This window comes from Falco naumanni, chromosome 18 (assembly GCF_017639655.2).
Source record: "Falco naumanni isolate bFalNau1 chromosome 18, bFalNau1.pat, whole genome shotgun sequence".
NCBI lineage: Eukaryota > Metazoa > Chordata > Aves > Falconiformes > Falconidae > Falco > Falco naumanni.
This window is the reverse complement of record NC_054071.1, coordinates 2,851,040-2,873,416: the sequence shown is the minus strand read 5'-3', so window position 1 is coordinate 2,873,416 and position 22,377 is coordinate 2,851,040. Positions and strand designations below refer to the sequence as shown.

Below are 22,377 nucleotides of genomic sequence, written 5' to 3'. Positions count from 1 at the left end.
CTGCCCTGATCCCGTTCCCAGCTCAGCGGGCGGTAACGCACTGGCTTTCCTGGCAAGCAACCTGGAAGTGCCACTGCTCGGGACAGAGACGAAGTTTAGGGAAAAAGTTTATTAAAACCATGGAGCTTGGCTCAGTGGCCAGTGTACTGTCAGCACGGGAGCGTGGGCGACGTTCTCTGCAGCTGCAGAGAAATGTTCCCCCGACACCAGGAGCAGCCAGACATTACGTATCTCGCTGCGATCTTTCAGTCGTCGTTGTATGACTGGTTGCAAGCGTGTCGAGGGAGGGTTCGTTTCTTTAACTCCACCAAGATTCAGAAGTAAACATCTGGATCAGCTACCCAAGGGTGCGGGCTGGTGCCGAGGAGATGGGCAAAGCAAGCTCAGAGGGTAAGGCAGGACTAGTCAGGGGCTGAATGAAGGTGCGCTGGCCAAAGACATAGACCAATTTATTAATGAATAGTATTTTTACACTCATAAATAGTAAAGGCAGCTTATACCAATGGAAGGGTTCCCCTCCACCGTCACTGCTAGGACACCAGAGGATGTGTGCTTGCCAGGTGGGAGCAGGGCAAGGCAGGAGGGCCAGGAGCTGCCAGAACACCAGGTCTCTGGACCACACAGGGTACACAAAGGTGCTCAGCAGAGCAGGCTGCTCGGAGTATCTGGCCTCTCGCCAGGCAGGGAGAGCAGCCTTTCCCGGCCCTCATGCCCAGGGACAAGGCTGGGAGGGTTGGCATTAGCCATGCAGGGGAGAGCCATCAGGGGAGATCAGGCTTTCAATCAATATACAGAATTTCCTCTACAGGCTACCACGTTGGCAGGACTGGCGCTGCTCTGTATTCAGCAGCTGGAACATCAGCCTGAAGCAGCAGCAAACAGGCTTTTTCTGTATGGCTACACTGTACTGCTCCTTGTTGAACCAGGCACGTAGTCAGCTGCTAGTTAAAAAGTGAGGCACCTCATAATGAGGATGCGGTGCCCCCATTGTAATGTTCATTATTGTGGGGGGAAAAAAACAGTCAAAGTCTAGCTAAGTTGCATGTGCTGCATTGGGCTGCTGCTATTTGCCTTTCCAACACTTCAGGGTTTCCCTTAAGCACACAAAAATCTGTGGAGGTTAAGTCTAAAACTTTAGATATTGAAAACTACGTATGGTTTAGGTTACTTTGTAAAGCATTTTCTTAATGCACCTCCAGCAGGTTTTTTTCTTGCCTTAGATGATTTTCTAGTTGAGCCCAGGCTGAGCACACTCAAGAGTCTGACAGGTCTTCAAAGAACCCAAGGATGTTTGTTAAAGTTGTTTAATTTGGAAAAGTCACAACCATACAATGAACCGGAGCCTCAGGCCTTGCTGCCTCCCGCAATCTCTCTACCCGAGGGGGATGCTGGCTTAACCTGTGCCACAGACAGATGCAATGGGGCAGCTCTGTAGTTCTGCTGTATTGCATGGTGTGCCGTGTACCCCAGGACTGCTCCAATTTCGGCCAGTGGCTCCAGCTACCCCACTCAGAGTGCCCGAGAGTACCAGAGAGCCCTGGCGTGAAGCGTTAGGAGCAAGGTGATAAGGCAGGAGCATGCACGTACAAGACAAGTGGTGTTGCCCCTTTCCTGTGGTCTGTGACGACCGTGTTGCAGCCCACCTGAGAAGAAGGCGAGACTGGCCTCGCAGAGGTGAGTCTGTGTGGGTCAGAGCCATCCCTTGCTGAGGGCAGGTTATACAGAGGCTCAGCACCCATACAGGAGGAATGGAGCCAGCAGCCAGCATCGTAACATCCTCATAGTTAAAAAAAAAAAAAAAAAAGCCCAGTAGGACTGGCATCTCCTCCCTCGCCAAAGAGAGGGACTGCGACAGGCTCCTTTGTTCCGGCAGCAGTTTCCTGACATGCTGCTGAAGCTGCAGCTCTGCTGTTGGGACGGTGTCTGCATTGCTGAGAACAAGTCTCACCCTGACAGATATGAGGGTCTTATCGCAAGCACAAAAGAGCCCTGTCAACTGTCAGTCGATTATCCATGTGTGTACCTGAACGCTTTTCCTGACCAAAGCAGCTCTTCATAGTTTGTTGCATACCCTAGGCTGGCCTGGAAAAATGCTTATTATATGGATTGAATCCTCACCAGATGTCTCCTTATATACACGAGCAAGAGCGGCACGGTGTGCTCCCAGCAATGCTAGTATGTGTAGCATTTGCTGTAATGCTGCGGAGGGAGGCTCCCATGGTCTGGCAGGTAAGTGGCATTCTCATCCAGGTGAGAAAGAGGCACCGTGTCCTCCTCGCTGACCTGCCCGTCAGCCTTCGGAGTTGGCCGCTGATTATCAAGGAAAGCCAGAGAGAACAACGCTTCAGGTTCACACACAAACTTGTACACGTAGCGTTCTCCAGCCACCTGCAGGGAAGAGAGGAGACGAATGCTGCAGGCACACAGGCAGCGCTAGGCAATGCTCCTCAGCAGAGAGAAGGGCTTGCAAAACCAGCTGGCTGCTCTAGCCCATTGCCCTGAGACACGCCAGAGCTGTAAACTGCTCCTTGCGCTGTCCTCCTGCTGCTCTGATCTCCCGTGGAACAGCTCCTGGGAAATGGGATGCTGCAGCTCACTTTGTCCCAACATGTAGCAGCAGCAGCAGTCCCTGACCAGTCCGTAACTGTGACATAATTACACTCACAGATGTCCTCTCCAGTGCCCTGGATTGGGAAGAGACCACCCCTACCACACAGGACCAAGCCCCCAGCAGCCTTTCTCTCACCAAGTCTAGACTGATTCTATTTCCTCACAACTGCATAAATTCCAGCTCTCCTGAGGGCAGACATGTACAGAAAAAGAAAGAAATCGCGATTCCCCTTTATTTCCCATATATAAAGCCTAGATTCAGCTCCTTTACGCTTTCCCCATTTAACCGCTGCAAAGAGAAGTGATGGGGTGATGAGCGCAGGGTGACTGGCAAGACAAGCCTGCCAGAGCTGGAGAGATCCCTGTCTCTGCAAGAGAAGCATCACCAAAGGCATAAAAAACTCCGTCTGCTTTGCAAACTGACCTTCTGCATGATGCCTTTCTCATAATAGTAGCGAAGGGATCGGCTCAGCTTGTCGTAGTTCATGGCCGGACGGTTCTTTTGGATACCCCACAGCCTGGCTACCTGTAGAATAAAACATCAAAGTGCACAAATTTCTGTGAACCCAACCCAAGGGCAAAAGAACATTATCCAGCTGATTCTCTTTTGAGAAGCAAACATTTACAATGCTTGAATAATAGACTCACACAACAATTATTTAGCAGCTTTTAAACAGGAAGAGTAGAACTCAAACTGAAGCATCCTGTATCGCAGAGAAGCATTCCCCTCACCACTACAGAGCTCATTTGCTGTCACCACTTCTCACTCTCTGGTACTCTGAAAGCTTGAGGATGTTGAAGGACTGCTTCATCCTATGCTACTCTTTATCTTCAAGGATCACATGTTTAACCAGGAGCCAAAGTGCAAGGGAACACCTCCACGGGAAGACCCATGTGCCTTTCTTCCTCCTACTACATGATTTTCAGCTTTGTCTATGAGACTCAGAAGCCTCTTGTAAGCACGTCAGCCCACCAAAACAACTCACCTGCGCTGAAAGTGCCCATAAAGGCAAAATATGTAGCAAGAACAGTGCTAAATGCAGCTCTAATCAGAGCAAGACATGAGCAGATATTACAGACCCATCTCCCAGCTATTGTCAGATTTTACTGTTTTTTTTTGGAACACGGCAGCATTTGAAATTACACTTTAGTTAATGGAATTTTGATATAAATATGTATTTAGACTGGGATATATTTTCTTCCAGATTTTTAGGAAAACTGCCATCAGTGGGGTTCAAAACTCCAAACCTCAATGTCAACCTGGAGTACGGAGTGTGGTAAGACAGCACAGGTCACTGCAAGCTTAAGAGTAAAGCATCTGGGGAAGTGGAGGCAGTGGGCAATTTGACTCACTGCATTGCTGAGGCTCTAAACTTACAAACAGCCTTTCTTAAACCTGGTATTTGTGTCACCCAAGTGTTTTGACCTCTTTAAAAACCCTGGCTTGCTGCAGGGTCTGGCAAGTACCGCTGGTAGGCAGGAGCCTTCACAGGGCAGAGAAAAAGCCACTTGGGAATGAATTTGTAGCCTCAGAAACAGCCTGTAGAGAAGCGAAATAGTTTCACCTCTTCTGGCTCAATGAGCTTGAACTCCATCCCTCTGCCAGTCCAGGCAATGAAGTGGGAATTGGTTGGATCGTCCAGTAAAGCTACAAGAAATTGCCAGAGCTGGAGAGATCCCCGTCTCTGGTGTGCAGACCCTTCCCGGTTCCCTCCAGCTTTCTGCTTCTTGCCTCTTGCTGAGAAGAACACACAAGGTGTTCCTAAGGGTAACAGTGCAAAAACAGCTGGGGAAAAAAAAAAACAACAAAAAAACGAAAAAACAAAAAAAGCACACATTTCACAATTCTTTACCTGGAATATTTAAGTTCATATAGAATAGAGCGGCCAATTCACCAGCAGCTCTTCCAAGAGCAGCTCCGATGAACCTCACAATTATGCTACTTATGCTAGAAGGCCTATTTGCTGCTAAAAAAGCTCAAGAAACAGGATCCCAAAAAGCCAGGTATGAACCACTAACACACCTGCAAGACCACGGTGTAACAAACTACGCGGACAGCGGCCAAGCGGCTAGCAAAGATGCTGGATAACCCCATCTTACACCCAAACTGCAAGCCATTCTTTCTCTGACCTTCACAACTTTCTGGAACGACACAGACATCGTCAGTAAAGCAGCTCATCGGCTTGTCGTACCTGCAGGCTGCAAGAGAAAGCAACGCAGGCAGTTGTAGGCAAAGAAGACAGGGCAGCATCAAGGGCAGCGCAGGGAAAAGATGACAGGCACCGAGCTTCTTACCTGATGTATCTTCCGTATTTGAATGGCTTGAATAACTCTCAACATTTGTGTACGTGTGATAGCCAGGAACATCTACGGAACAATTAACAAACTCATTTAATTAAAAGCACAGGAGGCGGAACAGTCTTGTTCTCCAGAGGTGGATAGGTAAGTGCAGCCATCTAACCAACTTAGCGCCCTCCTAAAGCATTAGTGGCAGACTGGCAACTTGTTATGTCTCACCCATCCCACCACAACTTTTGCCTTCATTATGCTTCCCATTGTTAATTACAGTAGTAAATTTCTGTGGTACTAACACACGACATCCTTCAGAGTAGCCAGGATAGCCCGTCAGTCACCTATACACTCTGAACACAAAACCTTGGACGAGAGGCTAAATTTGTGTGCTGCCTCTGCCTACTCCTAGTTGAAGATAACTATGCACTCTGCTACTCTTCTCGTGGGTGAGAAGGAAAAGGCATTGCATTTTTCCAGGGGTACTATGATGATATTAATGAAGAACAGCAGCATCTGAATGTTTACTGCAGACAGCATCTCACAAATGTCATTTCAGATATCCCGAGTCTCCCTGGCTTTTTCGCATCATGATGGGGCATTGTCACAAACAGTTGAGAAAACACAAAGGAAAAAAATAACTTGATTTAAAAATAAGCAGAAGGTCTTTTCATAATCTCTCTGCAGTGCATATTGCTGCCTGGGCACTACAATTTATCTCTTCTGAATCATGTGTTTTCTGAATCAAACCTATTTTCTGTTCACAGCCGAGATGGAAGCTGTAACCAGGAGCTTTGGAAAGATTTACCTTACATCTCCCTCACACTCCTGTGTATAGCCACTGCTTTCAGCCAACGTTTTGCTGATGCTAAGGGCAGAAGGGTACTCTGAGCTGACACACTGTGTATTATTACAATCGTAAACTACTCGCACAGAAAGCATTCTTCTGGGTTTGCACATTTTCCTCCCCTGTCTGGCCAGAAGGACCCAGTGAAAGTGTAATACCAGCACAGCCACAGTGATGATTCTATACCCTCAAAGGAGCTTTTTATTTATGCATTAATTTCTGCTAAATACTGCAACAATTCAAAATGTCCATTAAAATACCCAGAAACCAGAAGTAACATTCCCTCTAGCAGAGTGTACTGTGAGGTCAGGGTAGCAAGTCTTTGGACAGATCTGCTGAAAAAATAAGATTTCTCCCTTGTGGAAAAATAAGAGGATTGCCTGATCAATCTGGTATCTAGAGAGCTACTTTTGGAAATATAAATTATTTTCTCTTGTGATGCTCTGCCCTGTTTCTATGGGAAGTAGCAGGTGGAGGCTGGCACGGCAAGAGACACGGAGCAGCACAGTGCACGTGGCTGAGCCAAGGCAGACCGGGCTCCCTGCTTATCCCGGTCCTTGGAATTGTCCGGTTTATTGTTAGCCACTCACGTCTCTTTAGACCGTTTCAGACTTTTAGATCCGTTTGTCAGGCCAAAGCTGGTTTATCTTGCATGGTAAGCTCCGAAATGGGGCACCAGTTTCCAGCAGGTGTCAGCTGCTGGGGCCAGACCTCCGCCGTGACACCCACTGGAGCTGGCAGAGCTGCATCTTTCTCTCCATTTTGTGAATTAAATTCTTCAGCCTCCCAGCAGGGAAAAGGCACAGGGCCAGGCAGTGTCACGAGCTGCAGCTCAGGGCTGTGCCTTACGATCCCCACGCCAGAGCAGCTTTCCTCTGCCACTGCCACTCGCAGATCCCCTCCTTGCTGCAGGGATCCGAGACAGTTTTTCTGTACCAGCTCCAAGATACTTAATTCCTTCCTTTCTGCTGCCATTTACAGAATGTTCTCAGTATAATTTCTTCAAAGCTGACCTCACTTCTCTCCCTTTCTATGACCTACCAGCTCAACACACCCCTGAAGACAAAAACTCCCCATGAGAGAACTTTTCTCCATTTCTGATAGTGCAAGCGGGCTAATTATGAATTTTGAGTCTCCCCAGCGGCTATTTTATTTCCTTGGAGAACAAATGCATGCCTTTAATCCAGCTTGGCTGGGTTTAACATCACCTTCTAGCTCCTATATCTGGTTAAAGCTTTCCACTGTCTCCCAGAAAATCCTTCTTGGAACACAGTACAGAAGGTGAATGTCCCAGCCTTTTCTTGGATGCAGTCAACAGAGCGAGCCGTTTCCTGCTGCACAGCCAGTTTTCCAGGAGCACACACGCTCCTGAAGATGAAGCAGCATTGTGTCAAAGCCCAAGAAGTGGTGGATGTGTGATTGCTCACCCCCAGCATCTGCAATCGGAGCTAGCGCTGCCTACCTGCGTCGTACACGTAGTCCACCTGCTCCTGCTTGACCAGCTCAGCTGCTGGGTACTGACAGCTGCTGCCTGCCTGGCCGGCTTGCTCGTACTGTGGGTCCTGGTACTCCTGCTTGAAGCCCTGGTGAGGGTACTGGAGGCAGGGCTCGGACAGCTGGTGCTGGTAGGTGCTGGGGTCTTCCCGGGCCAGGCTCTGGGAAGAGGGGAAGGAGCAGCCCATCTCCACAGGCGACTGGTACACAGAGCTAGGAGAGGGGAGAGGACATGGGATGGCAGCTTGCTTGGCCCCCCGATCTTGGCCCTGGTGCAGGGCTGCCTGGGGGGGACAGAAACTGCCTCAGCCCCAGGCTGTTAGTAGGGCTGTAGGAGCTGCACGCATCGCCGGGGCAAGGAAGGGACGCCAATGCCAGGTGTTTCCAAGGGCAGCGACGCAGCCCATCACCCACAGAACCCGACAGACTTAAGGTTATAGCCTCCTCCTTCAAACCCTAGACAGCAGCGGTGGGTCCGCTTTGGACCCCATCCCACTTTGGATGGGACTGGGGGGTCTTGCGGTTGGTGTAAACCGAGCGCTTTAATCTGGATGCTGCAGCCCCCCCCCCCCCGACTCACCCGGCAGGGCAATCCTTGCCAGTGGCTGCCCCCTCCTCCCAGTAACTCACCTGTGGTCATTGTGGTACCCACAGCTGGAGGTGGGGTGGGGTGGCCCCGGAGGGGTCAAGAAGCTCCTGTTCTGTCTAGGGAACTGCTGGAGCGGTGACTGTATCGGGGTTCCTGGGTCGGGGGACTCAACGCCAACTTGGCTGGGTTGATCATAGGCACTGGGACAGTCAAACAGAGAGCGGAGCGTTATCGTTCTCCGAGAAGGACCGGTGGCAGCACCTGGGGAGGACGTGTCACAGGCAGACACGCTGTCCCTCTGCACAGCCACCTGGGCCAGAAAACTCCCAGCATCAACTCCTGCCTTCCCGAGCATCGCTTGCCCTGTGCACAACAGCAATGACCCGAAAATGGGAGAAGGTGGTGATAGAAAGCTTAGAAATCACTGGAGTAATAGGATGCGGAAAACTCAGAATTAAAATTCTCGTTGCATGTACAAAGAGGAGCTTCACAGGTGACTTTGCAAGTTAGGCCCGGTCCTGGGGCCCGCTGCACTGGTAAGGTGGGGCTGGGATGCTCCTGTGCCGATAAGACGACACCAGTATGTGAACGTCTGTGCCCTGAGCCAGGAAAACCGGGTCTGTCCTGGGTTTTGGTTTGGAAGGAACCGGGGACACGACTGAGTCTGCACGAAGAGGGAAGGTGACAAGAGGGAGACTCCTGAGCCTTCATCCTCAGTGACCCCCACGATCCGCACCAGGAGACAGTGTGCAAGCGCAAATGGGAAGAAACTTCTGCTAATGGCTTCTTGGTAGGCTAATTACCCAAACCCAGCCTATTCTCGGGCATCGATGGAATATGCATGAATGTAAACTTTAAATCACACGTGCACAAAGAAGTGGGGCAGCGGGTGCTTTTGGAATTATCCACCCTGATGCCCGCCGGTGAATGAAACGCACTGCTTTATAACCTACCCTGAGTTATAAAGTTTAATTCCGCATGGCAGTGTCGGTACTGCAGAAGCTGTACAGTAACTCAGGCAAGCAGCCAGGACTGTGGGTGACGGTGTCGGGGAGCAACTTGCCAGGACAGATTTTGGAAAGCAATGGGGGGAGAGAGGCACGTGACAGATGCCAAGACTGCTCTCAGCATCAGGACAGCTGAGGAACAGCACTGGGAGAAGAAATAAAGGGGCAAGCCCAGACCCCCGACCTACTCTACATGGGTCTGAGCTAACCAGTGCCGTAAATACCGGCTGAGCGAGCTGCCCTGAGCTGACCCACCAGCTCACGGGCATCACAGCAGCCAGACCGGTTCGTTGTTGTAATTATTAGATAACGCAGTAGCACTTGGTTTCATAACAGCTTCTGCCCCCTCCCCTTCCCCCATGTAAGCTGTTACCTGGTGTAAAGGCACTGCTCGCCATTGTGGTACTGGGATGGCTGCTCATGGTTGCAGGACAGTGTGAGGTCCGAGGAGGGACTCTGCGGCTCCTTTTTAATCTTAGCAGGAGGACTGTGAAAAGCTACTGTGGGAGAGAAATGAAAGGTCAAGTTGACGTTTTTTTCTGGTTTACGGAGAGGTAATTTTATCAGCCAGTGAAGCCAGCAGAGATGCCACCACCTCGTCCTTGCTCTGCTGGCTCTGAGAGAAACCAAATACCAACACACCCAAGTTCACGGGACCTCCCTGAGCTCTGCCCTTGATTTAGTAATGTTTGTATGCTACATCGACCTTAAGAGCAAATCTTAAGGTAGTGTTAACATGCTCTGTGATAATCCAGAGCGCTTTGAAGAGGATTTAGAATGGGTATTTCCTTAAGCTATTCAGGGCTGGGACAGACGTTTCCCGTTGTAGTATGCACATACTCTTATTTTTCAACACATAAAAGCAAAGTTTTGATTTGCACCAGGTAAAATGTTCTTTCCCTGACATACCTGGTAAGCATGTCTTGTGAGTAACATTACCATGTAGCACTGCGTTAAGTTATCACACACTAATATGATGACACATTGCAGATTTCCTGATAGTATCATTTGTCCTGTAGGACAGTAAATGTAAGATTTTTGTACAAACAGCTGCAAAAGCTGAAGGTTTTCATTACAGGCTGCCCTCAGGCTAACTTGCTCACACCTTACACAAGTAAGTGTTTTCTCAGGCACCTAAACTGCCTTAGGTAGCTACAATCCCTTTCCCAAAGGAACAGCATCGGTGGTAAAGCACAGTCCGAAGTAGAAGTCTGACTTCCAAGTCCTTGCTTTTGCTACTATATACCCCAAATTTCGATGAGCAGCTTGCAGTCCTCCCAGTAGCCTCCCTTTAGAAATATCTGATTTCATTAATTAGACCAGGTTTATACTTTAGCCCTCAGGAAGGCAGCCAGGGTCTCCTACAGGGTATTGCGATTGCTGGACGGGAGGCTGCTGCACTGGCACTCGGCAGCTACCTGTAGAATCTCAAAATGCAGCTTTTCCTTTGTTGAATTTCGATGCTAACAGTCCGAGACCCCTGAACGTGGAACTGGGGGAATCTCACACAACACCTCTGCTCATCCAAAACACCAGTGAGAGTCTAGGAAAAAAGTAAAAAGGTTCTTTTTCATTTTCAGTGCGCTGGCCCGATGTAGACAAGGAGGGATATTTCTGGCCTGGTTAGAATGTCAGGAATAACAAGTGTGGGTTGCAGTTTACAGCACGAGGAAGTAGGATGTGGGTACTGTTACTCCTTATGCTTAATTAAATCCAGCAGGAACAAATCCTCAGAAAAGCTTATGCTGGCTGAAGGACACTGTGAGCATCTTCTGCCTTTGCCCCTGGGCTCTGCTGCTGCAGGAGGTCGCTGCCACTTAGGAAGGAAAGAAAAGAAACCCCAGAGAGGTACATAGGTCTAGGTTTCTTTTTCAAACAAGACAAGGATCTGCCCCCCAAAACAAAACTAAGCTTTTCATAAGGCTGCCTGCAGTCCTTTGCCAGGTTACTCCCAGCTCCTCAAGCTGACGTGATGCTGCTGACAAAGCCTGGGATGTTCAGAGCTGCGATTGTCATTTCAAGGATGGAAAGTAACAACCTGATCTGTTAATACCTCATCTTTTTGCTGAGTTTATATCAGGGCTGACCTGAACTGTACGTGCACCAGCCACCCTCAAGCCAGCTCTCCCTCACATAAAGGGCTAATTGTGCCTTCAGACAGCTCTCCAAAGGGCTGGAGAAAGGGTTGCTGCTGCCTCTCACCACAGGACATTAGGGCCACTTTCTATTGCGAACTTCTCCCCCCAAAAATCGTTTCTCAGCAAGAGGGGGGCAAAACCCCTTCAAACCTGACTCCTTTCGCCTGCCTTCGGTTTCAGCCTACACCAAAAAAAGCCCATCTTCACATCATGCCAGCACCCACAGTGATCCAAACAGCTTGACAGAATAAACGAAAATAAATCTAATCTGTAAAATGCCAGAGCCTCCGATGGCTTCTGGCCCCTACCCCCTTCAAGGGGACAACCAGCTCCCCCAGCCAGCCCTGGGGCTGCTGTCAATCGTGGCAGAGGGGTCCCTGTCCAAACCGATGGCAGGTGCTGGCTGACCCAGCATCCTGGGATGGATTCAGTACCCCAGGCATGATGCTCCCGCATCTGTGCAAACACCCCCAGCCCAGAAAAGGCTCAAAAGAGAAAAAGGTCTTTCTATGCCTGGGGCACCCACTTCCCTTCCGTCTGTCTGTAGCAGCTCTTTTCGATGTCTGGAGTAAACATATATAGAACCCATCTAAAAATGCTGATGTGTCGGCTGAGTCTCAGGGGGGAAAAAAAAATAATAAAATTGCTCTGTCCATTACACTGAACTCCATTGAAGTTTCAAGAAGCGAGATGCGCTAGGAGCAGCCAATTCTTTCCAGCCTTGAATTGCTGCAACAGGCTATCGCATTACAACTGGCTCATTCATTCATTCATTCATTCCGAGCGAAACATGGGACCAGCCCTCTCCTTGGTTCTAGGTCAAAAAGAGGAAGAAACAAGATATATGACTCAGAGAGCAAGCCCAGCTGTGCTGCAGGGCCAAGTCCAGGGGAAGGAGGTAGGCAAGAGCAACCAGTACAAGCCCTTCGGTTTAGTTTTCATGGGGAAAACTGCCCTGGGCAGAGGGATATCAGTGTAGGAAGGTCACCAAAGTTGACTGCACCAGCTTTAACTGGAGATCTCTGCACTCAGCTGCTAGGACATATATGTGCCCAGGGAACGGTCGGGCATCCTCCTGTAGCCTTGACGTGCCTGTCGGGAGTCAGGCTCAGCGTTCCTGCGGCTGCTTGCAACAGAGCTGTTCAGAATAGTCCATATTCACTTCAGGCGTGTGGTCTTATCCCAGCATCAGCTTCCAAACAAAACGGTGGCATACTGGGAGGGCCAGCTGAAGAGGGAAGCAGGAAGAGCTGGATGGCCACTGTGCAGAGGGTTCCTACACGTACGCTTGCACCTGAGCAACGCTCATCTCCTTCATCTGTAAGAGGCTTTGACCCGTTCTCAGAGCAAACATCCACATTACTGTTTGTACGCTCCCACGGGTGATCTGTTCGCTGGGCAGTTCCTAAGAACAGAGGGCAAGCAGCCCAGACAGCATCTCTGGGACACCGTGCCCTCACACTGCGGCAGGCAGCAGGCAGGACCATCACCTCACAGAGGCCATGCTGGCAGCGGGTGCTCAGCCAGAGGCTCCGCAAGTGAGCAGAGCCCCCAAAAAGCACCTGCAAGAGACACAGCACCCTTAATTCCACGTACAGTCCAATTTCTTTTGCTTTGGGAGGAGCAACAGCAGAAATTTTACCTTTCATTGTCACCATAGTGCACTTTCTCAGCTGTTCAGGGGTGCCTAATTACTCACCCGTACACCAACTAAAACGCATTCCTGTTGACATCACTCTGCATAAGGGACCGCGGTAGTTAGCACCACAAAAAGACATTTTTGCATTGCCCAGATGTGGCCAGCTGGCCTGGTTTGTTTGTCCCCATCACGCCAACGCAGAACTAAAATGAGCCTCCGTGTCTGTGTGGTGTGTTACATTTCATGTGTTTCTTCAGCTTAAGTGTATCCTGCCCTTCTCCTGTGAGATGTGCGATCACCTCCACGATACTTACAGTTTTCTGAATGTAAGTCAGGCACAAATTGCTCATCACTGTCTGGAACCTGAGCTGCCAGGGGAGGGAGAGAAGAAGGGGGGCAGGGAAAGAGAGAGAGGAGAATTAGATTTGGCACTCTGTATGATATAATTAACAGCAAGGTAGAAATAAACCCAGGCAGGAAAGATCTGAGCTTTTTGCTGGGATGCACTTTAGCGACTATGGATAGTTTCCCTTTGGGATTAATGAATACAATTCTTCTGCCTGCAGATTTACCCCTTAACAGCCTGCTGGTTTCTTTCTCCCTCACCTTGGAAATTAGGACAAGAGCAAATTTATTAGCTCAGGGTTCACAGTTTTCATTAGAAACACAATATGCAGGGATTGTTCAGAAACAACTACTAACTGATCAGTTTGGAAAGGCTATGCAAAGCGTGAGCACAACAGAAAACACCTATACCTTCACAGACAATTTTTTCAGAAGCTCCAGAAACATCAAACAACTTGGTACTAGTGGAATAGGCTACAATTTGTAAATCAGCAGAATGAAAACATTTTAGAAGAAAAAAAAAAAATAATTCAAACTATCTGGTAGCAGGAGAGGGAAATGGTTAACAGTGCCTTGCACGTCTGTAAGTGTGATTTTGCAAATAGGAAATTTGAGGCAGTGCTGGTGTAACAGCAAAAACCTGCTCTTTCCCCGCAGATTGGTGCAGTAAAGTTTTTTTTTATTATTATTATTATTATTATTTATTTCTGGGCATCTGCCCTGTGGCCAGCATTGTTAGTACAACTCCAAGAATAACAGTGAGGTCTGAGATACTTGAATATCTCCAAGATGGTCTAATTAAATACATCTGAAAATCTGCTGAGGCCTCGTTCACCTTGGAACAGCCCACCTCACTGGAACAAGATGCTGCTCAATGTGGTAAGCAGTGAAATAGTTAAAAAGCAGTTAAAATAGTAAAATTAGCAAAGAAGATTCAGGCTTAGTGCTTCTTTTAGACAAACTGATGGGGCTCACTCCTACTTTATATATAAATACATATATTTAAGTTGATGCCTCTTCACAAGTCAGGGAGTCACATTTTTTCTGATTTATGTGAAAGACTAGAATTCCAAAAAGCTGTAAAGCCCACAGGGATATAATTTCCCACATGGCAATGAGGATTAAATTAAAAATGGAAGTGCTAGAAGAGTTTTTCACTATGTGCTTCACAGTATGTTTCATCACTTCCTGGAGTAAATATTTATTTTAAATTAAGACAAAGACTGGCAGCTGTGCTGTCCCTTATTCCTCATCTGCCTTTCCTGGTCTCCAGCTTCAACCAGTCCGTCCGTGGATCACCTGCCACAGCCTGGCCTCAGCCCATGCCTGAACTGCAACGATGCCATTGCAAAATAGATAATAAATATGTAATAAACCAATGAAATGGCACAGTGGAAGAAAAAAGAATTTCAATGTCCTTCTTCACCTACAGGTTGACCCAGCGAGGTACACAGGTGTGTCCTTGAGAGATTATTCCGACATACAAAATCAAACGTTACAGTAGCCTGTAGTGCCATTATGCTAAAATTCCTGCATTGAGACAGTGTATAGGTAATTAGTGCTTTTCTGATTTCACAGAGGAACCAGCTATATAGTCTCCTCCAGCTCCCGCTTCCCTCATTTGCTGAGAAAAGCTTTAATTGGCATTGCCCTCGTGCTGAATGAACAATTCATTCGGATCCCCACCACCACCCCATAACTACAACTGTGCTCCCGCCCCCATCGCACGGGCCGGTTGGTGACCCCCGTCCCTTCGCAGGATGGAACGCTGCTCCTGGACAGCCTGCACACACGCTTGTGTCGAAGCACACATCACAGCCACATCCTTAAGCGACAGGACACCAAACCAGGACAAAAGTCGACGTGGCAGATTCCTCCCCGACGGCAGCATCTGCATTTATTTACAAATACTTTTGCATTCTTCTCTCCCCCAGGAAGAAGAGGTGTTAAGGAAGGAAAAGCAGTACACCCACACACACCCCTGATGTCAGCAAGGCACCGCTGATCAGAATTTAGCCTGTATTATAACACGCAGCTATTTTTTCTCCATTACTCAGAGCCATGGTCTCAGTCCATCTCCTAGAGTGGTCCCTCCATCCCCCAGCGACTAAACACACAGAGCTGAGCCGAGCTTTTGGGGGTGCCCTGGGAGAAAGTGTGGGGAGCACTTTCCCCATAGCACATGTGTTGAAACACTTATTACTTCTAACAGTTATTTATGGCCCTTTTAGTGCCGGGGAGGGAAAACTTGCAGCAGATTATTTCACAAAAATCACGAACTTGTGGAGAGAACTGCTGCTGCTAGTACGTAACAGGCAAACCCAAAGCTTGCCCTCCCTTGGCTCTAAAGCAAAGGTGATGGAGTCAGAGTAGAAGGACACGAGGAATGGAAGCCCTAATCTCAGTCACTTGAAGCCAAGAGAGACAAGACATGCCAAAAATAAACCGTAGGGAATAACTCTGCATGAACACGCAGCGGATTAGAATGGAACGAACCAAGCTCTTCGCCCTGCGATTGCTGTTCCTTAAAGTAACCTGTATGACAAGAACCTGGAAATATAAATGATAAAAGGCGGGGAACAGGAAAAAAAAAACAGCCTACAAAATTCATTTTATGAATTATCTTTACAAAGCAACGTTGTGATAGAAGGAATAGCGGGGATCACGTCCTGTGAACTGGGTTGGGCTCTCACAGCGTGCTGCCTGGAGTCGATGGCATCGGTGACCATCTCATGGAGAGAATTTCATAGCAGAAGCAAGAGACTACAGAAAGGGTGTGAAATGAAGGGCATGGCTGGAGCGAGAGCATGCAGCCTCACTACTACTGGACAGCGATGCTTTTGCAGACAGCTACAGTCCTACGCTAGAAGGCTAAAGAAAGCTGAAATTTTTATATTGCATTATCTACTTCGGAGAGTTGCAATACAGATAGACATTTTCTTGTTCTCCCCAATCCAGCATCTATACTTAAAATAACTGGGATACCCAATCAGACATTTAAAGACCAACCCCTGGCTTATTGTAGCCATGCAGACTGCACGCAGCAGCATTTCCCACACCTCTTTCAAGATCTAGAGCACCGTAATTAAAGCTTGCTAAGGTTACGCGGCGAAGGGCATCCCTCTCCTTGCAGTCAGCACAGATCACCGACTACCTGCCCAACTTCTGTCCAAGGAAGCTTTTTGTTTCCCCGAATGCCAAATAATTTTATAAATTATATGGCTTGCAATTAGTTCCATAGAGTTATCAACTGCCAGCTTCACATCATTGCATTCTAACAGATTCCGATTAAAAAAACCAACAGCATAGAAGAAAATTTTGGATTGTTAGTAACAAGACCTAGGATTTTTCAGCATCTGTTTCTTTTAAGAGTCATCTATATGCAGACATTATTATTTTACCCTGCAAAGGAGAAATCAGGTGTTAATTAACACTGTTAAAAATATTCTAAAAAGCTAACAAAGAGATTGCCCTGTGAATGAAACCACAACAATATATAGAGGCACACACACATGCAGATACAGATGTATATGTGGTTTAAATTTGTTAACGTTTTTCATATGGCTGATTGTGAATTTGTATTTCCAGTTTGCTTCCTTCCCAGGTTTGTTTCTCTTTTACTTCAAAAGTAACACCAAGAACTGTGAATAAAATAAAATTTCTTAACTGGATGTGGTAGAGGCAGAGAATAAATAACATATTACATATTTTCCCTTCCTTTTTCTTCTGCATTGTTCATTTAAGAAGGTACTCTCAAGTTTTCAGTTGCCTTCATCTTGTGAAGAAATGCTAACGTATAGACACATACAAGATATTAATGACATAAAATATTTCCATCATTCAGCAAAATAATTTCATATATGGGGAACTAGTTTCTCCTACAGTGTGGAATATTCAAACATGCATTGAAATTCCCCAAAATTTCACTTGGACTCTGACTAGATGCTATGAGCTGTGCCAAAAATATACCTGCCTATATTCTAGGGCTTGCATTATCATTTACTAATCACGTATAGCAGCAGATTACCTCTTTCTATACACTGCTGAGGCCACAGGCAACCTTCCCTCCACCCCATTGCGCTTACAAATTCATTCTATGAACACTCTGCTACTGACAAACATATAGTAAGAGATTTCTGCAAAACCTTTGGATGAGTGAGCTAAAAAAAATATTCAACACTAGGAAGCCTAAAATTGAAACGCTACCAGAAATCAATTTCGAGGCAAACTTATCAACAGCTCGAGGTTTTTGAGGATTTAAGAGAAACCAGCCTCAACTATGTGTGTACATTCAGCAGGTCTATTAGCTGACCAGTAATTAATACCTATTTTTACCTATTTTTCAGCTCTGATGTACGATACCAGAGTGTTTCAGCCCTGGAACAGCCCCCAGGTAATTCCTTTTGCATCCTGACCATCACGCTCCTGATCAACATCATTTCAAGTTTGAAACGAACATAAGGCATTTGATATTTTTTCCCCCTAATTGTCTTATTGCAATATAACTTTTTGAAGGCTTTAAAAAAAAAGAAATAATTGTTTGACAGGATTGTCCTTCACTTGTGGTAAAGTTAGGGAAATAGCTCTGCTCAAAGTGCCATGCGTATTTTTATGTCATCATTATTAAGTACCTACATCACAGTAAGTGCTTTTATATTTATCAAGAGTCTGTACTTGAGGATGTGTTTTGAATTTTCTAGAAAATGGATCATTTGTGATAGTAGAATCAGAACAAATTCCCCATGCTGTTAAAAGATGGTTTCACTTGGAATTAACAGGACTCCCTGGGATTTGAATTTTCCCTCTTCTTTGAAGGCAAACCAATTCAGACACCAAACTGAACAGCGTGTAAATTCCACAGGAAGGTCCCTTCAAAGAATTATCTTAGGAAAAAAAAAAAGAAAAAAAAAAGTTGAGAAGCGCTTCGCTCCTGGAATTAAAGGAATAGGGGGTTTTTTGTTTGTTTAAAAAAATACCAACGTTCTGGCAACCAGCGAAGATAAGTGACAAATCAGCGTTAACACCGAACCAGTTACAAGTAGCCTGAACGGAAAACTGTAACCAGGAAAGCGGCCAACAGCCCGGCCCGTACATAGGGAAATGCCCCGCACAAATGTGCCATTTAGGCTGCGCCGCCCCGGGCCCGGGTGGCACCTCGGGACCCACCCCCCCACCCCCGTCTGGGGGGGATCAAACAAAACCCAGGGGGCACGAATAGCCGAAGAACGGGGGGCAGGGGGGCAGGGGGGGAAGGGGGCGGGGGGGGGAAGGAGCCTACCTTCTGTCAGCCAGGCCTCCTGCAGCCGGCTCAGGACCTGGAGGAGCTCTGCGTGATAAGCGAGAGGCTTCCTCAGTGGAGCGCCGGGGGGGGGGGGTCAGCGGGACGCCCCAGCGCCGGGGCGGGGCGGGGGGGGGGGAGCGGGAGGGCCGGCGCCGGGAAGGGGGGGGTGGTGGTGGATCGGCGGGACGCTCCGGCACCGGGAAGGGGGAGGGGGGGGATATCAGCGGGACACCCCGGCACCGGGAAAAGGCGGGGGGGGTGGGGGGGGTGGGGAGGCGGAGGGGGTGTCAGCGGGACGCCCTGGCACCGGGAGGGGGGAGGGTAGATGGGTGGGACGCTCCGGCGCCGGGAAGGGTGGTGGTGATGTTGTCACCAGGACGCCCCGGCGCCGGGAAGTGTGTGTGGGGCGATCAGCGGGACACCCCAGCACCGGGAAGGGGGATGGCCGGGACGGGGAGGCGGGGGCGAGACCCCGGTCCCTGCCCCGAAGCCCGCAGCACCCCCATCCCTCCCCGGCCCCCGCCCCGCCTTACCTTCCGAGCCCTGCGCCGGGGGCAAGCCCGGGGTCCCGGGTCTCTTCCTAGCGCCCATGGGAGCTTGGCCACCGGGGCCCGCCTGGCCCGGAGGCTGCTGCGGGAGGAGCCGATTAGCGCGGGGTCCCCGGCCGGGGCGGGCCCAGCCCGGAGCCCCCCGCCCGCCGGGACCGCCGCTCACCTGCGGGAGCATGAAGGGTACCTGCTGGTCCGGGAAGCCCTTCATCCCGCCGCCGGGCGCTGCCTCTCGGCTGCCACCTGCGGGGGACACAGCGGGGGGGTCGCGGCGGGCCGGCTCCCACCTGCCTGGGCCAGCGGCCACCACGGGACACCCCGCCCCCGCCCCCTGCGCTCTCGCCGCCCGGCACGGGCTGCGAGCTCCCAAACTGGGGATATGGGCCGGAGTGATGCGAGCCGAGCCGAGCCGAGCCCCCGGCCCGGGACAGCGGCCCCGACCCGCACCGGCGGCGCGTGGCCCACGCGGAGCCCGGCGCGACCCCGCCCCTCCCGGGGGCGGCCGCCCATTGGCCCATCGCCCCGCTCACCGCCCCGCTCGCCCGCTCCTTTGTTTCATCGAATTTTTGTGAATGAAGCTCCGGGCTGGGCCACGCCCGCCAATCCCGGCTCCTTCTGGCTCTCACCCAGTGAGGGGTGGGAGGGGCTTTCTCCTTCAGGGCCAATCGGATCGCAGCACTCGGGGCTTCATTCAAGGACGGAGCTCCCATTCATAAAAAAAAAACTCCCGAAGTTCATTCATGAAAGGCTGCAGGGGCGCGCCGGACCCGCCTGGCTGCGCGACCGCCGGGGCTCCCGGGGCGCTCCCGGCTCCAGCCCGGGCCCGGCCCCGCGCAGGCCCTTGGGGACAGGCTCCGTTCTGTCCTGGGCAAGTCATTTAGGTTTCGACAAGATCTGGAAAAAAAATCTCACTCACGCATTCGGAAGTGAAAATAATGAAAGCCCTAGCTACTGAAATCACTTCTGCTCTTACAAATGTTAAGGGACAAGAACATAAAATAAAACCCCAGGCCAGGGATCTGCACCCCAAAATAGCGTTTTTGGGAGCAACTGTGCGTACCAGGTGCTGCTGCCTGTGCCATGTGCATGCATACTCTTCTTTTTTTCAGATTTGTCCTTTAAACTTCCATGATCATATTTAAAACACTTATTGATCCTGTTTATCCTATTAAAAATAGCAGTAAGAGTTGGGAGCCAGCGGTAAGACGGTCATTGTTCACGAAATGTCACCTCCTGGAGGAGAAGTAGATACTCAAGAGAAAAAAAGGGGAAATTTATCCCAAGGGCTAAATGGAAGCTGAACACTTTTGACACGCTTTCCTTATAGTAATCATCACTGGTGTGACACACTAATATGCTCCTTTGGAAAGGTGTATCTGTTACGCAGAATAACAGGGTTTAAGTATTTTGTCGATATATATTTTGATCTTTCTGCTGGCAGACTATGGCTCCAGTGTTCCAGGAGCCCAGTCTGTCAGGAAACCTGACTGGAACACGGCTCTGACCCATTGGTGGGAGCAGACCAAGACCATGCCAAGTGCCAGTAAGGTGACATCCCGCAGCTGCTCCCACATCCCCAGACATCACAGATGTGGTTAAATGCAGCACTGGAATTTGAACTTGCTCTGGTTTGAGAAAACCACTGAAGCATATGAGTCAATTTTCTGAATTTTTGGGTTTACCGATATTTGTTTCTGCTCCATGTATTTTTTAACAATTGATTCAGGCTGTTAATTTTAATCCAGTTTTATCAAAGAACTGGAAAGAAATGTTCCTCCTGGTTAGATTGTTTTTAGGCCATTTATACTCTACATGTCTTACAAAATCTGTCAACAAATACTCAGGCTTTGCATTTTTACTTATACTTATCATAGCAAAATGGCACTTTGACTCTCATTTATTTGTGCTACATTTCCCGGTTAAGGGATCATGGGACCGTTGTTACTTTAGACCCGATTTCAATACACAGCTGTGCTCTGAGCTCTGAACAGGGTGGGATTTTCTACTGTAGTATTTGTTTGCTACACGGTGTTCTAATTCCACATCCAAGTGGCAGTAAGGGCACTGCTGGTGTGGGAGGAGCCTTGGCTCTCAGCACAGTGTCACTGTGGAGAGGGACCAGAGACTCTCTAGAGAACAAGAGAGGAGAAGCTGAGGGCACTGGGGGTGTTGAGCCTGGAGAAAAGGCAGCTGAGGGGCGACCTCCTCACTCCCTACAACTACCTGAGAGGAGGTTGCAGTGAGGTGGGGTCGGTCTCCTCTCCTGAGTAACAAGTGATAGCACAAGAGGAAACAACCTCAAGTTGTGCCAGGGGAGGTTTAGGTTGGATATTGGGAAAAACTTCACGGAAAGGGTGGCCCAGCACTGGGACAGGCTGCCCAGGGACGTGGTGGGGTCACCATCCCTGGGGGAGTTTAAAAAACATGTAGATGCGGCGCTTGGGGACACGGGTTAGTAGTGGACTTGGCAGGGCTAGGGTAACGGTTGGACTCAATGATCTTAAAAGTCTGTTCTCACCTAAACGATTCTGTGATTCAGTGGTTAGTGGTACAAGTGGTCACTACGGTTCATGAGTGCATATGTGTGAATGAAAAAGCAGAAGGGTGCAGTGCCGGTGTGGGTGCCGGGACCGACTGTGGGCATTTGACCCAGCAAAGTCACCGTTTGTACCAAACGGGCAGTAATGCTATCTTTTTTTGCTATGACTGAGATGTATTGCCAGTACTATCAATGACTTTTTCTACTTATTTGAATTAAATTAAGGTCAACTTATTGCTGTTTGTATTGGGAGCCTGCTGCCATGTTTACATAGGTATGTATATTTATGTCCATACATACCTACGTAGGATACCTGAAATTTTCCTGACACCCATAAAAGTAGTCTACAGAAGACAAACTACAGAAAAGGGTTTTTTTGGTGGCTGCACAGAGGCAGGATCTGGGACAAATTTTGCAGGATTTTTTTTATTGCTTTTGAGCCTGTAAAAAATGCCATACAACCTACTTAGAAGAACGTTATTAATTAGGGCTAAGAATACTGGTCACTGAAGGGAAAATCACTGAGAACCTGGGGCTTCCAGATGAAACCATATTATTATAACTCACGTCGTTGTAGCTTTTTTCCCCTTCTAACCCACACTCCTAGAGCAGATTCAGGTTTTAGCATCTTTGGTTTGTCAAAAACATTAACTAGCAGTAAAAAGGTGGAAAGCTTGAATCCTGAGACCAAGAAGGTTAGAAAGCAGATGGACATATGGAACTAAATTGCTAATTTTATCATTTAAAGTACCTTGTGATTTTGAGTCAGTTTCAAGGGAACTGGGGAAGGACTGAGATTATTTTTTAAGTTTCGGTTAGCTAGCTTTGGCATTCATATAAACTGATATATTGTACCTTTTGTTTCTAGGAAAAATTTTGACTCCACTGAGCAGGATTCAATAGGCTGCTTCTGAGTTCCAGTATCCAGGCGGTAATTAGTGATAAAGAGAGAAGCAGCACAAAATTCACAAAAATAGAGAAATATTTTTCCTCCGTGGGTCTGGGCAACTTAATCCAATTATTTGACACATTTCACTTACATTATGAGCTC

General features: G+C 48.6%; 1 protein-coding gene across 2 annotated transcripts; it reads right to left on the bottom strand.

Moving 5' to 3' along the window:
- Positions 1-1,288: 1,288 nt before the first annotated feature.
- Positions 1,289-19,197, bottom strand: ETV4 (ETS variant transcription factor 4). 2 transcript variants are annotated; one of them, XM_040617662.1, is made up of 12 exons: positions 18,954-19,197; positions 18,773-18,869; positions 18,237-18,284; positions 12,928-12,981; positions 9,210-9,336; positions 7,871-8,029; positions 7,209-7,453; positions 4,906-4,977; positions 4,741-4,809; positions 4,176-4,396; positions 3,035-3,136; positions 1,289-2,388 (listed from the first exon to the last, which is right to left on the bottom strand). In XM_040617662.1, exons 1-12 carry the CDS (start codon positions 18,996-18,998, stop codon positions 2,173-2,175), a joined length of 1,455 nt encoding a protein of 484 aa, XP_040473596.1. In that variant the 5' UTR covers positions 18,999-19,197; the 3' UTR covers positions 1,289-2,172. The 2 variants fall into 2 exon arrangements, with proteins under 2 accessions (XP_040473596.1, XP_040473597.1); XM_040617663.1 differs by having other exon boundaries at positions 4,176-4,258.
- Positions 19,198-22,377: the final 3,180 nt, after the last annotated feature.

Bases quoted from the DNA above. Each gene is read 5' to 3' on its own strand.
- ETV4 (XM_040617662.1), bottom strand. From the start codon at position 18,998: ATGAAGGGCTTCCCGGACCAGCAGGTACCCTTCATGCTCCCGCAG. The intron at 9,337-12,927 runs GTAAGTATCGTG...TCTCTCCCACAG, and splicing joins TGACTTACATTCAGAAAACT to TAGCTTTTCACAGTCCTCCT. The intron at 8,030-9,209 runs GTAACAGCTTAC...TGACTGTCCCAG, and splicing joins GAGCAGTGCCTTTACACCAG to TGCCTATGATCAACCCAGCC.